The sequence below is a fragment of the Clytia hemisphaerica genome, unplaced genomic scaffold (genome assembly GCF_902728285.1).
Source record: "Clytia hemisphaerica strain Z4C2 unplaced genomic scaffold, Clytia hemisphaerica genome assembly, whole genome shotgun sequence".
NCBI classification, from domain to species: Eukaryota; Metazoa; Cnidaria; class Hydrozoa; order Leptothecata; family Clytiidae; genus Clytia; species Clytia hemisphaerica.
This window is the reverse complement of record NW_027104057.1, coordinates 908,604-927,407: the sequence shown is the minus strand read 5'-3', so window position 1 is coordinate 927,407 and position 18,804 is coordinate 908,604. Positions and strand designations below refer to the sequence as shown.

Below are 18,804 nucleotides of genomic sequence, written 5' to 3'. Positions count from 1 at the left end.
ATATCATACGTTCAAGCGATAGTAATAATTACCTTTGTTTCTTTGGCGTAGATTTGAAGCAACTTGAAAAGTTTAGACAGTGAACTTAAATTACCTAACTTTTTGAAATACGAACGAATTCATGTTGGTATACAACACATTTCATGGTTGTCTTCTTACTGATAAAGGTACTCTCTTTGATGGGAAATAAGTGGTTTCATTTCCCATCCAGGACTCTCGCCTTTAGACCTCCGGGCTTTAAACTCAATGGTGAATACACCCTAAAGATTGATCTTCAGGCATATAAAACGTCTCTAGTGAATTATCATTTGTATTTATGGCCCTAGGGATACATTCAAATTCTATACATTATTTTACGATCAATCCAAAACTTTCAACATAAAAACATACATAGCATTTGTCATTTTTCATTAGATAGCTGACGACTTCAGATATGAATTACAAATTACTTACAAGCCTGGTGCTTCTTGCCGTGATTATTACGGTCAAAAGTGAACGAGGATGCAAGTCAGGATATTTCTGCTGTAAATCAAATCCTTTGCAAGGATATTGCACTTATCAAGGATACGTACCAGGAGGAAAGAAAGTGATGTTGAGACCTATCAGAGCACCTGTAGCTAATTTGCAGAGTAAGTTCAACACTTTTAACCCATTCAGTTACATCAATATGCCTTCTTACATGTCTTTGAAAATATAAATAAAAGTAATCACGGAAAAGGACGCGGAAAAAAAAGACATAAGTGTGAGAACAGAGTAATCAAACTCGTTAGAAAAAGTACCGTTAGAAGTCATAAAAAATCAACCTGAATAAATGCAATCGAAATTCCAGAGCACTTCGTAATTCCCCAAACAACATAGGCTGCACGCATCCCCAGAATTTATTTTGTTATAGCTATATAGTTTTGCTATATCAAATCATATCAGAGGGGATGCGTGCAGCCTACAAACAACATTACATTACTATGTCAAACTCCCATCACATAAATTTTACAATTACGTCAGAGTAGACTACGCTCGCCACCGAAGAGGTTTATTTGGAAAGGGTAATTATATTTTATTGTTCGCTTCTTTTTTATAGATTCGCCGGGTTGGAAAAGTATGAATTTCTTTGTACATATTTTACCTACCCCAAATATTTAGGAGGCTGAGTTTTAAACGAATCGTCAAGTTGAAACGAACGATAAATGTATCAAGGTCTGTTTTATTTACCCCCTGGTGACTTAACAAAAGAGACTTAACTCGATGTTACAATCCAATTATTGAAAGTTTGTCTCAGCCTTTTTATAATGAGCGAGACATACGTTCTCTGATTGCGCAATTTTCATATTGACATTTTCGAGGCATTTTGATGTAACTGCCATTATCTGTCACTGGCATCATATGAGTTAAACCGATTTGGTTGGACCTAGAAACATCGAGACCCATACACGTCTTTCCAATAATAACAAACTATATAAGAACATAAGGCTTCGATGGCCAAATGCTAAGAACAAGCTAAGAACATTTTATTTTATAGCTTCGCGGACTCAAAAACACCCAATTTATTAGGAAAATGGGCAAAAATACTCAAAAAATGGTGAGAATAAGAACATGTTAAGAACAAAAGTTAAGAACATCTGAAGCGGCGTCAAAAATTTTGGATGTATGGATTTTGGAAGGGTTAGGTCCCTTCGATGTATTTTGTATCGATCGCCATTAGAGTATGATTCCTTCTCGTGTATTCCCTTTTGTTTAACTTGGCAACTTGCTGCTGGTATATATCCTCGTCAAAGCTTTTGAATCTCACACACTTTGTCTTTAAATATATTTTCGGCGGTTAAAGCAGTTTGCTTGTGCTTCATTCAGGACACATTGTTTCTTCAGACAAAGAATGGGACATTTCAATGAGACATTTTAATGATTTCAATTTAAGATTCTTTGAGTGACAATTTTATTTTGCAAATCTGTGAACGTGGAATGGAAAAGATTTTACAGTACGATTTTTAACGTTTTCTCTGTACCTTGCACCACTTTAATGAAAATCCCTGTTACTTTTTAGTGGATGCAGTTGCAACATATGGTACATATCTTGGTTATGCTTTCAGCGCTACAAGTGCTCAGGTTGACGTAGCAGCTCTGGCAAAGAACTTCGCAAAATATGCTGAGGTAATTATACTAAAACGATGTGTGTGTGTCTGGGAAAAAAGTGGAACAGACTTTGCATACGTTATCGGCCAAAACTTAGTCGGCCTCAATTTTAGTCGGCCTTAATTATTAGTCGGCCCTAATTTTAGTCACCTCGTCAAAATTTAGTCACTAAGGGCCGACAAATAATTAAGACCGACTAAAAATTTGGGCCATTTTTAAATTTACAAGCAGATGGAAAATAGGAGAAAGCTTAAAATACTGGGCCCGGTTGTTCAAAAGTGGATTAGCGGCCGATTAGCTTAAGTCCGGATTAAATAGCGATTAGCGCCGATTAACGAAAATTTGTCTGTTGTTCAAAAAATATCACGATTAAAAAAGAGATTAACTTAGACTTAAACACCCCAAAACTTAATCCTGCTCGGGAGGTGGATTAAGGAAAGATTAAGCTTAAAACAAAGTGAGAAATGGCCGCCATGAACATGATTTTATATGGAAATTTGCAAAGAAGACGTCCAAGAACATACAGACTGAAAGATTTTATGCATAACAACACTTTTTCAGATGAGGACATTCGGATGCGCTTTCGCTTTTCACGACAAGGCATTGTGTTTTTAACCAATCTTCTCAGACAAGATCTGCAAAGACCTACACAAAGAAACCACGCTTTGTCTGTGGAAAGTCAAGTGTTGATTTCTTTAAAGTTTTTTGGCATGTGGAAGTTTCCAACAAGTTGTGGGAGATGTTATTGGAGTGGATAAATCAACTGTTTCAAGGATTGTTCCCCAATTTTGTCAAGCTCTCAATCGCAAGAAAAACCAATTCATTGTATTCCCTACCACTGCCCAACAAAAGACAGAGATCAAGCAAGGTTTTTACAGAATGGCTGGCTTTCCAAGCACAATTGCTTGTATCGATTGCACACATGTAAGAATTTCTTGCCCCCATGAAGATGAAAAGGACTTTGTAAACAGAAAAAATTATCATTCTATAATGTTCAAGCCCTGACTGATCATAATTATCGTTTCCTCGATGTTGATGCAAGATGGCCGGGGTCGACACATGATAGTTTTATTTTTCGTGTTTCTGCAGTCAAAAATCACTTGGATAATAACAACAACTCGATAGATGATGGCTTGGTTATTGGAGACTCTGGATATGCTTTATCACGCTACCTTTTGACCCCCTATGATAACCCTGTAACACCACGAGAAAGACGATTCAACCGATGCCAAAAGAGAGCTAGAAGTTCAGTCGAAAGAAGCTTTGGTTTGTTAAAAGCACGATTTCCTGCGTTACGATTTGGTTTGAGAGTCGACCCTATAAAAGCATGTCAAATAATTGGTACATGCTTTATCCTTCATAACATTGCTATTATGTTAAATGAAGACCCATTTGACGATGAAGAAGACCCAGACGACTTTGAGGCAGAACCTTATGATGGAGACGATCAAAATCGTGGTGCAATACGCGATCATATTGCAAATACATTCTTTTAAAAAACATGTTCAAATACATAAGATCTTTATCAAAAATATTATCAATTTACATTTTACAAACGACACAACACACCACCGACCACACACAGTCATTCAAACTTTCTAATATTATTTGTTTACAAAATTGTTTGTTTTGGTTTCGCAGGGAACGTTCGAAAATTGAAAAATGACGTCACGGAACATTCGAAAAGGGTTTTCCCAGAGTTTTCCCACGCGATTACTTAATCTGACGTTCGAACAACGGAAGTTAATCCCTGCGATTAACTAATCGAAATTTAATCGCGATTAGCGTTAATCGGGATTTAATCTAATCGATTTTTTGAACAACCGGGCCCTGGAAAATAAGGAAAGCTTAATTATAACCTTTAATTTGGCCCAAATTTTTAGTCGGCCCAAATTTTAGTCGGCCCAAATTTTAGTCGGCCCAAAATTTTAGTCAGCCCCAATTTTAGTCACCAAGCCAAAATTTAGTCACTTAGGGCCGAATAAGTTTTGGCCAATAAGATAAATAAAAATCCTCATAATCATTTATATAGAGTTTAGAATAATAAAATGGAGATTTTTTGCTCAGTCAATTTTCATCAAAGGCAATGAAACCATACTATCTTGAATTAAAAATTGGGAAGTTATTTTATCACATGTAGAGTGTCGGAAAAAAATGATTGTATGAAAGATTTTACAGGGTGTCCAGAAAAAAAGTGTATTTATTAAATTTTGAGTTTTAAAACTCACATGAAAATTTTGAGGATTGTTATAAAATGTAATGTTGAATATACAGATACTGAATTTGCTTGTTAGGTGATGTCAGTAGGTCTTGGCGTCTTCGGATCAGTTGTTGGAATCGCGGCAGATAAAGCTACACCCACACCAGCAGATATAATTAATGCTTGTAACGTTGCTCTTGAAAAATTGACAGATGAAGTTAATGATCAATTCTCTAACATGAAAGATTATGTTGACCAACAGATCATCCAGCAAGACAAACTCCTCATGAACCTCAACTACAAACAGTATTACAGCTACTATACTGGATGCTTGACGGAGATAACTGAAGATGACATGCTGGATTGTTTGAAAGCAGTCAATCGTTTATCCGGTAGTGACTCAGCCAAATTCCTTCGTTTCTTCGAACATAAATCGAATCCCAATTGGAATCCATCAGTCGATGACGTCAAACGCATGGAAGCTATTTTCATCATTTTCAGAGATTACGCCGATCTCCGAATCATGATTTTACTTTCTCTTAGTGCCATGTACGAGCGCAAGCAGCAAACTACGAACAATAAAAAAGCAGCTAAAACCTACCTGACTGAATTGAAGAATGACATTGAAGAATTCATGGATTATGCCAACTTTACTTACACCCAAATCTATAACAAACATAACACACATTGGGACTACTTAACAGAAACCAAAAAATGTACCACACGATATCAACGAACAATTAAAGAAGGATGGTTGGTTGCAGTTCATACCTGGGATGCAATAAATTGCGGATCTCGATTTTCGGAATTTCTTCAGGAACCTGAAAGATGCTGGCATGATGGTTACGTGAGGTAAATATAGATTTTGTGTTAAAGAACAAAAGTGATACAAGCTTTTTTTATGAGAACATCCAAAAATTTTTAAGCCTTCGGATGTTCATAACTGTTTGAGTTTTAAGCCTAAAAATGTTCTTAACATGTTCTTAATTTCACCATTTTGTGAGTATTTTGGTCTATTTTCCTAAGAAATTAGGTGTTTTAGCGTCCACCAAGCCTTAAAATATTCTTAACTTGTTCTTAATATTTTGGCCATCAAAGCCTTATGTTTTTATATAGTTTGTTCTTAAAACGTGTAACAAATATAACTGATAAGATTTAGGCTTTTCTTTTGGCTTAGGCTCGGTTTCTTATTCATTTTTGGTATTTCAATTCAGTTTCAGTACGAAGAAAAGTCAGTTAAGTTAAAGATAAGGTACACGTTTTTTTTTTTTTAAGAAACACACTTTTAAGAAACATGAGGCTCAGAATGTCTAAAAACTAAGAAACATCTAAGAAACATGCTGAGGCTGAGAATGAGAAAATAACATTTTTTAATTCGGTTTTTTTAAGAACCTTCCAATCCAGCCTTTCATATGGCTGATTATGTCAAAAAGTTTAGAAACATGCAAGAAATATTTAAGGCTCAAAGGGCCGATTTCTTAAGAAACATTGAGGCTGCTTGGTAAAACTAGTTTCTTAAAAAAAAAAAACGTGTAGCTTTGCTTCATCGCCAAAGAAGCTTCGTCCAGTGTCCTAAATAAGATATCAATGACAACTATGTACGTGTCAATTAAAGTATATGTTGTGAGAATTCTCTCTTCTTAACTTTTCCAGGAAGCAAGGTAACTGTCCATGTAGTGGATCAATGGAAGACATGTACGCAGGGAAAACAAGCACACCTTTATGTCCAATGGTAAAATACGGATCAAATGCAGATACATGGGCCTCCGTAATGACTTTATGGAATTTTAACATCAAGGTATATAAACAATAATGTCATACGGGATAGATAAAAATCGGTCACAGAGCTGTAATAACCAATAACTGAATTAGAAATTTAAAAAAATATGGCAGTCAACATTGTGGATTTAATTCAAAATTTAAATTTAACACAAACGATGATTTTTTACTAAGCAACAACAGTGTCTACTCTGATTTCAGGCTCGCGTTATGCTTTTGCATTATATTTGCTCTTAAACAAAAGAGCCATTGTTTAGGTACCAAAAATGAACCTACTTATGCTTATAAACGTTATACTTATAGAAAAACATGTACTCTTTGAATCTTGCTTACGTATATTGTAAATTTGCTTCTAAAAAGTGTGAATAAAATATTATTCCACTCCTCGGAGGTTGTCCCTTGAAGGTTTTTGTGAAAGGTAATACCTTAAGGGAAGAAATTTTGGCGGAAAGAAATTTAAATTTATAGGTCATTCGCCAAAATAAATTCTCGCCAAATTTATAAATTTTATCAAATCGCCAAAATAAATTCCGCCAAATTGCACCAAAATTGGCGAGCGGGCTCATTCGCCAATATTTCTTCTCTTAAGGTAGTCTATTCTTTAGAGGTTCTCCTGGAAAATGAGTGGAAGGTTACCCGTCTGAAGTTTTAAAACATTTCTTCTTTTTTTTCTTCAGAGAATGGGTCCAGAATTTCGTTTATACCGGGAGCAAGATTTAAAATCATTGGAGAATTATTGGAACGCCAATATTTTCGTGAACTTCCCAGTATGGAAGAATATAGTACAAGGTGTGGAAAAGAAGTTGAAAACGGTTTATCATAATGTTCAAGATGAGCCATCTCAGGATAATGATGCTGTTCTTAAGCGTGTTGAGTCAGCCAAACGTTGGCAGTTTATGGAAGAAGATGCTTTACATGATGAGATGGCGCTTAGAGAATATTAATCTCAAAGAGAAGAATTTACCAAGAGAAAACATACTTAATGTTATAAGAAAAGTGTCATGAAATTAATACTGAATTTTTCCGATTTCTTTATGAAAAGTTGACTAGGGAATAAATTTTACAAACATTTGTATCACCCCCAATTTACTCGGGAAACTAATTAAAGCACGTTAAGTCATTATATTTGTTCTCACGATTTTCGAGTTTGGTTCTGAATTTTCATTTCTTTATTCCTATATTATAAAAGATTTATTTTCAATGTATCCTAGTAGTAGTAAGATCTTAGAAACTATTTATCTTGTAACAGTAGCGTGCGGCCACCTCCTTAGTTTAGCCTTCATGTCTATGAGTGTGGTCGCTCGTCTCGCTTATTAAGGCAAATATATTCATTACTTACTTACGTCCAAATTTACCTTAATTTTTTAGGACCCTTAGCTTAGCACCTGCTAAATAAAACATCAACTCAAAGTAAGCGTTTTGACATGCAGATTACGGAAATGGCTGTATGATATTCACGACGTAATGTTTTCTACGGAAAGACCCCGGTTTTTGCCAGTAGTGACAAATTTTATACAACTTTTGCCTAGTTAAATTTGCCACTACTGGCTAAAACCAGGGTATTTCCGTAGAAAACATTACGTCATGAATATCATGAATTATTCGTTTAAGCCAAAAAAAGATATTAAAAGGAAAAAATAGAAAATGTTGACGTTTAGCAACATTTCTTTTAGAATAAATCTAGTTTGGCTGTTACTGGGAGCATGAAATTTAAATCAAAGCTGTAAGACATTAGAAGGAGTACTTCGATACATTTAATTTTGAATTTTGCTAACATCAGCAAATATCAGCATGTTAAAAATTTTGCAATAAAATGCTGACAGAAATTTATGGCAGTCATAGGTCTTGACCATCCGAGTCAACTTGCAGAGTTTCAAAGTTTTGCTAATTTTTGCAGAATTATCTACTTCATAAATGGGCCAGAGTCAACTTTTGCCATCTAATAAATGAATTTTACAGACCGGTTAGCTTCAGCGAGCTTCAGCACAGACTGGTCAGAATTTCAAGTCTTAAGAACATTTCTCAATTCTATGATTTAAGAAAATAAGCCCAAATTGGACCAGTTTCGGCCAGTAGGTAAAAATAAAGATATTTGGTAGATTAAAATAAGCTTTCGTCTTTAGTTACACCCCTTTCTCACAGACCTGGAAGGATTTTCTTAGCCAGTGGGTTTAAAAATAACAGACTGAAACTTAATGGAGATTTATAGTCTCTTATTTTTTATGGCTGGGGATTTAAAATCCATTTTTTTCAAGTCACTAAGTTCAGTGGGGATGCAAAAATTGGCACAATATTTTGCAGTGGGGATTTAAAATCCATTTTTTTTCAAGTCACTAAGTTCAGTGGGGATGCAAAAATTAGCACAATATTTTGCAGTGCGATGATAGGTTTATTTGATTATTTCAGCAGAGACAAAAGTTGCAAGAATATTTTTCGATATTTTGGCCGATTGTTCTAGTCAGTCTGTGAGAAGGGGTGTCTAGTTTGAAGAGAGTTTACAAGTGAATTTAAAGAGTGCTTTTTTTGAAAGTTTCAAAATTCGATGACCTTGACGATTCGATGATTCGTTGTAACATCATTTACATTACAATAGTAAAATTTTGTCCGAAGATCTCAGTCAATAATTCAGCATACTTCAAATTTTATAAAAAATTAGTTTAAAAGTTAATTTAAATTTTTGTGGGTTCTACGTAGAGGTCGTTGTGGGATATGCGGCTATAAAGATTTGATCCAGTTGCTGTAAAAATTTGTGATAAAATCAGCACAAAGTTGACATAATGAGTACCTTTATCTATGTGACAGCAATAGGCTAAAAGGCCATTCTACACTTATCTACACCTCATCATAGTGATTAATTTGTGGGAAAATCATTTTTGTCTGTATCTTTCTGTACAACACATTTCACAATCCCCAACTAGGTGATCTTTTGAATAGTGTATCAGTGCCGTAGGAAGCATTTTCATATTGGGGGGGCTGAAGTTTAGTGACATCGCGAGGGCCGACCATGGTTTGGCCCGAGGGGGGAAATTTTGAAAATTTGAGCTCTAGATTGCTTGAAAATGCACTCAAAACATGCACTTAAAAGACAATTATGACCAAATTAAAAAAGAAAAACTGTGCATTTTGCAAGATAACCATTTTTGAAAAAATTATTGGGGGGGCATAGCCCCCCCCTTGCCCCCCCAGTTGCTACGGCACTGGTGTATGATATTTGATAAAGTAAAAATTTCTGAAAATTTTACTTTTTAAATTTCAAAACTTTCGATCAATAAGAGAACTCAGCGTGATTAAGATTAGAGCTTCATAGAATGTTGACCTGATGTCCCCTGCTTTATGTAACGTTCTTTAATTATATGCCTTGCTTACTGTTTTACTCATTCCCAGTTAAAGATTTTTTTTACGGAGAGTGTTTATTTCCTTATACCTTATCGGGGAAAAAAATGTCGGAGTTTTATTTAGTCGGGGAAAAATTTCGTCACCTAGAGGCATTTTCGTCACTTTTCCCCGACCAAAATTTTAAATTCGTCATTTTTCCCCAACGAAATTTACAATTTAGTCACTTTCACCCAACTAAATTGTCCAAATGAAATGGTTTCCTTCAGTAGCTCGGAAAAAAATCTTTTAATTCGACGCTTAAAGCACTAATTTCGGTTAATAAAGGAGTAAAAAATTTAGATTTTAATTTTGGTCATGGTCTAAAAAATTGGGTAAAAGTTTTGGTCGGGGATAAAAAAATCGTAAAAAATTTCGTCAATTTCCCCCGACAATTTTTCCCCCGTAAATATCTAACGGTATAATGTCAACAGTAAATATCTTATGGTACTCTTAGAGGTTTGGATTCAAACCCAGCCAAAATCTCGCATTTAATTCATTCCTCAAGCAAAAATTTGGCATTTTTGTGGAACATTTTAGCACTGGTGGGGAATAATTGGCAAATTATGGTAAAATGGTCGGTAAAAGGCATACCTAAAGTCTATTCACGATAAGTGTGCACTAAATTTTGCTTTGCTTGTTATTTCTCAACCAATGCTTCAATCTTTATAAGTTTGGTATCGTTGGGAAGGTAGGAAGGTAGCTTACTAGCTAGAAAATATAATTAAAAAATTTCAGTATTCAACAGATTGTAAAAGCAGATTAACTCATTTTTCTGAAAAGAAATTTCTTACACAATGTAAAATTCCGGGGATGAAAAAGTCGTTTCTTATCTTATCTATGGAATATTGCAAATTTCAAACTATATTTCATAGTAAAAGTATATATTTTTGAAATCGCCAAGCTTTAAGCTTTCCAAAGATGTAAAAATAACGTTTATACGACCTATCTATAAAAAGTTGAATTTGGTCCTCTTCATTTTTCTTCATGTTCTTTTCAAATTTCACGGAAAAAACTAACAGTAAATTAAAAAGCTTCTTCCTACCTTCCCAACGATACCAAACTTTTTAAGATTGAAGCATTGGTTGAGAAATAACAAGCAAAGCAAAATTTAGTGCACACTTATCGTGAATAGACTTTAGGTAAGTTGCCAAATTCCATACAGAGTGTACTCTTGTTTAATAAAACTATATTAATCGTGTTACAAAGACATTCAAGATAAATGGTATATCAAAGATGGTAATAACTAACAACAGATTCCTGGATAAAAACACACAACAAACAAACAAAACAACAATGGCATCTATATACTAAGCTAAAAGTCTAATGCAAGTGAGCCGTGAGATGGCCATTATGGATTTTTGTATGTTTCTATTTGATGAAAAATGTTTTAAGCGAAATTTTGATGCAAAAGTACCTCAAATACTTTAAGGCTTTCTACGGGAATAAAAGGAGCTTATTTTAGGCAGTGTTTTAATGCTGAGTCAGATAGATTAAAGCTACTTTGTTACGCAACGATATTCTGCAAACAAGTGAAAGATCGAAAGTTGTTTTGAGATGTGACCTCGCATTCTATTGCTTTTGTAAACAAAAAATAGCAAAGTTGATTTCGAGAAAATTTACAATCGAATGTTTTGATTATAACATAGAAAATTATATTATAAACATAAAAACATTCGAAAGAGTATCAGTAAAATCCCCTAGGTTCTTTTATTCAATGTATGTTCATTTTTTCAAAACCTTTTTCTAATCTTTCTGCATTTGTTTTTACTACATCAGTATCATCAGACCTTTCAATCAAATCAAAACCTTTAATGGGTTAAATTTTCGCGGGGATTTCGCGGATTTCGGTGTCACAGTTTGGCAGTAAAGGGCACACAATTGTGAAGATATTTCTAGTCCCAATTTACAGGCTATCAAATAAAAACATTGTTCATTTTTTAAGGTAAAAAACATTTGTTACGTTGCTACAATTAATCTGACACATAAAAGTAATTTATTTACACATAATGAAAGAAAATTATGACCGTTTGAAAGAATCTTAAAACTCTTTCTAAAAGAAATATAATTTAAAGAATAAAGGTATTGCTTATATAAAAGGCATTGTTTCATATTCATCCGTACAGGTTTTTTATAAGAAAAAAACTATAAGAAAATATGGCTCCCATAACCAAAATGTAAAGAACAACTCAAGAACTTTTTAAAGCTTTGTGGACGATTTCTTAGAAAAATGGAAGGCGTTAAAAACATTAAAAGTTCAAGAATTTTGTTCTTATAAAAACACGTAGTTTGTTAACTCTGTTAACTTGTAATTGAGGTCTCTTCGAGAATACTGATGGGAATTTATCCAAAAAGATGAAAGTGGTAATGCCACTAATGTATTCAAAAGAATTTGTTATACATTTTTTAAAAATAAGGCGTAATATTTGGAAATGCACTCATCAACACGACATTCACAAACTGTACTGCATTATTCAAGCAGAACATTATAAATGTTGCCGGAATAATTGGTTAGTTTCCTGTCCTACAAAATGTGTGGCAAAGCAAGAAGTAATCGACGGAAATCGTTAAACGATACATTGTTCAATAGTTAAGTAGATATTAGACCAAAAACTGAAATCCACGACGCAGATACAAATCAGGTTACGTTAAGTTTACATCAATTAAATAATAACTTATCATAATGGAGAGTTGAGTCACAAAGCTCTCGCATAAACAACACACCAGCAAATCATCACTTAGTTTGTTATAACATTACATACTTTCTTTAGACAAGAGTTGTAGTTATGATAAACGATCACCACGTACATTAAAATACGTTATCGATGATACAACCCACTTCCAATGCCAGTAGCCTAGCTAGTGTATGGAGGTGGTGGGGCTACCTTTGATGGATCCTGGGGTGGCATCTGGTTGGAGTAAGCAGGCTGTGGGACACCTCCCATTGGTGCTGCAGTTGTAACATATTGTTGGTTCGGGTATCCACCAGCAGGGTAGACGACTTGTGATTGGGGTGGGTAGCCAGCAACAGATTGAGGTGGGTAGACAACTTGTTGAGCAGGGTATTGGGCTTGAGAAGACATGACAACACCAGTGGATGAAACGATGGTAGGACCAGGTTGTTGTTGAATGATCACGCCTAAAAGAAAATGTCACGAGAGTTATGATCAAAATCGATTGCAGCATATATATTTATTTTCAATTTGGATAATCGTTAAAACAACTTTAAAGTGAAAATATCATCTCTCCTCTACTGAAAACGACGAAAGTAAAGAAGTTGTAAAAAGATATATCCAAATGAAGGACTTCTCACTTTTGGCCGTGATATCTATACGCTTAAATAAAAATGAAAAAAACTACCCTAATCAACGTTATGTTGCCTTTACGTTCTACGGCGCTACATCACAATGTGTTTAAGAAAAAAAAGATCAATACACTTTCGGTGCATTTACCCTACATTGAGCTTTTCAAAAAAAGCTACGATCAAAGATTTTGTTTAGCCAGTGAGAAAGTGAGAAAACCACTTACCTCCAGCAGCAGATGATCGGCAACATCCGTTTTGACAACAGACAATCGAAACAGCCATGGAAATAAAGAATTCAGCGATCATCAGTATCATGAGAATGGCATAAATAGCGGTGCCGGAATCTTTATCATTATAACACGGATCGTAGTAGCGGTAACTGCCACCACTGTTCCAGTGGTTGTAACTCCAATAACTTTCACAATTGCTATAATAGCTGGATAGGGAGAACAGATATCACAACTTTGAAGTCCAATAAAATCCTACTACTAGATTAGGCTTAATGATATATAACGATCATTTTGTGACATTGCATTTACTTAATTTAAAATTAGAACACTTTAGAAGTAACTTTACTGCACACCCCCTAGCGATGGTTGGGTAGTCTAAGGCGTCAGTGTTGCAAACTAGGGGATGTTCCTTCTAATGTTCTGTTCAGTTCATAGAAAGCCAAGCCGGCTGGTCGTAGGCCCCGTGAAAACAAAAGATTGTCTATAATTCCTAAATTACTGGGCTGTCTAAGTTAAATATCGATTCTATCTACCCTCAACATCAAAATGAGTTTGGTTTTCAACCCTTTTCTTAACCTTTCCCTTCTTTGCTATCCCTCTTATCAGGGAAATTCTAAACTAGGGGAAGTTTACCCCATTGTAATCAGTCACCTCGTTGTCATTTATGAGGCTTTATATTTTTGATTGGGATGTCAAGAAGAAAAGACCATTAGACCAATAGAACAAAATAGATCAAAATTAAAAAAAAAAAGCAAAACTTACACAAGGGCGACGATATAGAAGATACCAACAAAAAATGAGACGACACAACACACGATACTGAATCCCATGTTGACACCGTTCAAAGATGTTTGTTGAGGATTCTTGGCCGACATCACACCAATAATACCGGTGATCAGAATCCAGATACCAAACCAAATACCAGAGCCACTACCATTCACCCAGTATCCATATTCGAAAACAGCGATAGCGATAATCCCCAAAAGAACAGTTAATGCTCCGATCACAATTTGTGTGATCCCTAAATAATATAACACGTGATTTAATTAGTTATGCCTTTCGTCTTTTCTCATCATTGCATTACCACACTCAGAGAGATCGACCTTTTGATCGTTTTTTGAATATATTTTTTGAATATATATGCCAGTGCAGCTCTCAGGTTATGTTATCTAGTTCCTTTTCCCTGACTTTTTCTGTTTAGAAGCTTCCAAAATAAAAAGAGCATATAAAACTTGATCCACAAGATAACATTAGTGAACTGGCTTGGCAGAGGAATTTTAATTATAACTTATCTTGAATATACCTAAGAAGATCTGCTTTTCAATAATCTGGGGCTGATAGGCAGAAAAAGACTACACCTTTTGTTTATAAATAAGAACATCCAACAATTTTGAGGCCTCTTAACATTTCGCAAATCGAAGCCTTATGTTCTTATATAGTTTGTTCGTAGAAAAAAAAGTATACAGAAGAACTTACCTAGTCCACGGATAGATTTGACATTCATACCACGTGGGTTGTTTGCCGGAACCACGATTTGTGGTTGAGCCACAGTCGGGTAGGCAACAGTTTGTACTGTGGTCGCCATTATATTTATATTGTTATGTATTTATTTATTTCTTTACTGAAATTCAAAGCAAGAAAATTAAATTTTCTGTTAAAGGAGGAAGAGGATGAAGGAATTTATGAAACAGGAGTAACTAACTCTAAGTAACTAGTAACCAATATACCAAATACCATAAAGTTCAAGATGTCTAAAAAATTAATTTAATGGATAGCATCTTACTTCAAAAAACATCCAGTTCCCACATTTTTACACTCAGACAAATAAACATGAAAAATCAATTAAATTAACATGAAAAAAAACTCAATATGTTATGATGAGCAATTTCTATTTATCTATAATAGGTTCTGTTTATCTATCATAGTTTATAGTAGGTACCACTGACGTCACGATTTGTGGTTTGTCTACTCGACAATTTAAATTGCTGACGAAGCAAGTTTCTAAAGCATCACGAAGAAATTGAAAGTGCTGAAGTGAAATGTCATTTATTGAAGGAGCTTTTCAAAATGCAATTTAAATAAATCTGGGAATATGAACATAGGGGCCATCCATATAGTACGTACGCAGTGAAGGGGGGAGAGGGGGGGGTTTAGCAAAAGCGTACATCTATTGTTTAAATGACATCATTTCTATTGTTCTCTGCGTACAAAGGGGGAGGGGGTATCAAATTTTTGGATAATCTTTGCGTACGTACTATATGGACGGCCTCATACAGTACTTCGATAATCTCATCAAAAAAGCAACAATTCCATAGTATTATATAGTTAAACTATTTAATTTAAGAAAGCAACAATTCTGTACATGCATGCAGTTTAAAAAAAAGTTAATAGAATTACGTGTTAAAGACATAGTAGACGAGACAGTATTGTAAAAGATAAATCAAAACACAGGTATGCACAATTTTTTTTCAGTTATCAATAACAATCGCTACGTAGAAACGAAGCCCAGGCTTAGCTTCCAAACATTATTTCTTTATCAATTTACCCATCACAAAAAACATCAAAGAGCTCGCGTTGGTGGATTTTTCAAAACAAATTCCTTACAAGCACGTTGAAATTGCAATCTAATTAAAATAAGAAAATCACATCCGAAAATAATAATAATCACATTAATCACTCGAAAATATATTAATTATACAGCGCGTACTTGATAATTGGAAGTTCTTTTGCAATATTCGAAGCTCTATAACAACACAGTACAATTCAGTTAATTTACCATTTAAAGCTTGACGAAATTCTCAAGGGAGAAACCTTCTCCTGCTCCACAAACCATGATAAGAACATCCTTAAAAAGTTCGACTCTCTTCTGATAGAGAGGGACCATTATCAATAGAACATCTATAGAGTATAAAAGAAAAAAAGGGAGATGTAAAAAAAATCTCGTTTTATATAAGAGTTGACAAACCACGAGTAATTTTAAGGAAGTGTAGTAAAATTAGACTCGATATTTTACAGAAAAATAAATAGTCCCCCTGCAAGGCAATAAATGATATATGAAAGCTGTAAAATAAAGGAAAATCCATTACTAAATATAAGAGCTATGTAAGAAGATCATAAAACTAAAATAAGGCACCACTAAACCTCTCAGAGTCAAGAGTAAATTCAATAGTAAGATTAATTGTTGAGTTATGTTGAAAGATAATGCTGGATCAAGAGCTTAGGGCTGGATATTATTTATGTCTATGTTCTGAAGTGTGTTGAACAAAAGACGTCCTGCCTGAGAGTAAATAGAGTGCAAAAGAAAGTGTTAGAGTTGTCCCCCTTTTTATAAACAGAAACAGCATTGCCTTTCTTCCACTGGGAAGGGAAGATACCTGAGTGGAGTGAAAGATTGAAAATGCCACACAAAGGTTTAACTATAGATTTACCACAAATCATAATCATACGTGTAGAAATATCGTCCCATCCACAAGCCTTGTTTATTTTTTTAAAGAATCTATTAGAGACTCGACCTTATCGTCATTCACTATTATTCAATTAGAATGCATTTTCTAGCAACAATAACTCAAATATAATGGGATTAAACCTACATAATAGATTAACTGATAAAATTCATTTGAAGCTTGATTATCTTGAGAACGTCTAACGTAGGCCTTTTGTGCCTTCAATAAATCCCTACTGTTCATATTCAAGGTATCTAAGAAAAGGTCAACAAGATTTTTAATGCAAAAAAAAAATTATTCAAATACAGATTGAGTCACAGAATGAGACCTTCTATCTGGGCTATCATTAACAGAATCGAAAATTCTTTCTTCATACAACAATAACTTCGAAAGCTTAAAATGGCAATGTATGTATGCATCTTTTAAGCTGGACTATATCAAGAGTGTTCCAGAGTATACCCATCAATTTAGAATAATCAATTTATTAGGATTGAGAAATAAAAATATAGAGAAGAGTATACATACATTAAAAGAGTGATCACTTCCATAAAATTGATCAAAACCAAAAAGTCAAAAAACTTTCACAAAATTGAATTAAGTCGAAATCTATTCACTTAGCAAATGTTTTAAAAACCATTGAAAAAGTGGGATAATTTTTTTCAAAAAAATAACATGGAATAAATTATTCATGTCTTGAAATAATCGAATTCTTGTTGAATAATGTTCAATATATTAGCTTAAAATATATAGCAATAAAATAAACAGAACATAAACGAAAATGGGGTGGGCTAAATAGACAATCATTTTAAACATATTTAGACTACCGGGTGCACCAAAAAGAAGTATACAGATTTTTCGTGAGCTTTAGGATTTAAGTTTTTTGTTCATTCTTTTTTATTCGTATAGGGGATGCTCTAACTTGTGAATTTTGAGCTATCATATTAGGTTTGAAAAAGTAGTTCGAAAGTTATTTAAAAAAAACTTGACTTTTTTTTAACGTCGAAATTTCAAAAAAATCATCAAAATGATAGCTCAAAATTTTTAAGTTAGAGCATCATCTAAACGATAAAAAAAGAATGAACAAAAAATTTAAATCCTAAAGCTCAAAATATCCCGACAAACCTGTATACTTTTTATTGGTGTACCCGGTATAACAAATCAAACCAAATAAATAGGTGTTTACAAGATCTCCAAATACAGGGTGGCCACGCTTATTTTAGATGAAAAATCTAGCTTATTTGGTCATAAACATCCATTTTCCAGGTATTTTCAGCTGGAAAATGTAATAAGCAAGTGCAAAATTATTACCAGTGGATACCGCTTAAAACCTGCAAAAAATAGAAGTGCAGGGTACCTTCTTTTTGTGTTGAAAGTACCCTGTCCATGGTTCCTACAAAATGGTTATTCTCCAATAACTTTTTATAAAATAGTCATTTTGGTCTCAAATTTTAAACAGTGATTCACTGCAAAGTATCTAATGTTGCAATTGGATCATTGGGACCTAAATATTGTCAAAACTACACGTTAAAATCAAAATACACCTTAAAACCTAAATTAGAACTTTGAGATCATAAGTATAATAGGTACCAAAAAAGTATAGGCTTTATGACCATATAAAATACAATTGTGTAATCTCTAAATTTTGATGACTTTGAAATTTATAACACTTTGCGATAGTTCAAATTCTCGAAATCACCTTATTAAACGAATATTATTAGGCAAGTATTCAACGGCCTTGAAATTAACACTCTAAAAATTAACACGGATTTTATTGCTTTTACAATGACATCATGGCTGGTTTTAAATAAGGGGTTTTTTATTAACACAAAATTTTTCAATTTGTGTTAATAAAGTGTCTAGTAATATTCGTGTAATAAGGATGATGCAAGAACATTCTTAGGTAAAAGGTAAAAGAATTATTATGACTATTAAAGTTCATTCGCTTGGTTTTATTTTATTTATTTATTTTTTTATTTTATTTATTTGATAAAGCAGGTTAAAAAAACGCAGACTAAGCTGATGTGGACCTGCAACTAAGGACTATATTACAAATGAAAAATAGTTAAAATGTATTAAAATTATGTATATGCTGTAAATAGAGATAAAAGAATTATTAGTGCAGAGATTTCTGAAGGATAGTTAACCAGAGAAAAAAAGTAAAAGCTTGATAAGCTTGTTGGGGGTTGAGTGGCTTAAGTGAGATTTAGTTTTGTTATAGGAGTTAATTTGAACTAGACTTGAGCTAACCTAATGTAACCTATGAGTCATAAAAACCTACGCATGTGCAATATAAAATTAAAAGCTATGTATCTAAAAAAATAAATAAAATTTTAAAATCTAGGTCATCAA

General features: G+C 33.8%; 3 protein-coding genes across 3 annotated transcripts in view; 2 read left to right on the top strand and 1 right to left on the bottom strand.

Moving 5' to 3' along the window:
* The window catches only part of LOC136812278 (uncharacterized), a 277,042-nt gene that overhangs the window by 136,000 nt on the left and 122,238 nt on the right, over window positions 1-18,804 (top strand). The window lies entirely within an intron of this gene.
* On the top strand, window positions 53-7,448 carry LOC136812281 (uncharacterized). The gene is made up of 6 exons (XM_067068773.1): window positions 53-167; window positions 415-629; window positions 2,039-2,145; window positions 4,422-5,179; window positions 5,981-6,125; window positions 6,784-7,448. The coding sequence occupies exons 2-6, from the start codon at window positions 434-436 to the stop codon at window positions 7,048-7,050; spliced, it is 1,473 nt and encodes a 490-aa protein (XP_066924874.1). The 5' UTR covers window positions 53-167; window positions 415-433; the 3' UTR covers window positions 7,051-7,448.
* Window positions 12,217-14,651, bottom strand: LOC136812287 (membrane-spanning 4-domains subfamily A member 8-like). Its single transcript, XM_067068781.1, has 4 exons — window positions 14,489-14,651; window positions 13,775-14,033; window positions 13,007-13,218; window positions 12,217-12,617 (listed from the first exon to the last, which is right to left on the bottom strand). Exons 1-4 carry the CDS (start codon window positions 14,595-14,597, stop codon window positions 12,334-12,336), a joined length of 864 nt encoding a protein of 287 aa, XP_066924882.1. The 5' UTR covers window positions 14,598-14,651; the 3' UTR covers window positions 12,217-12,333.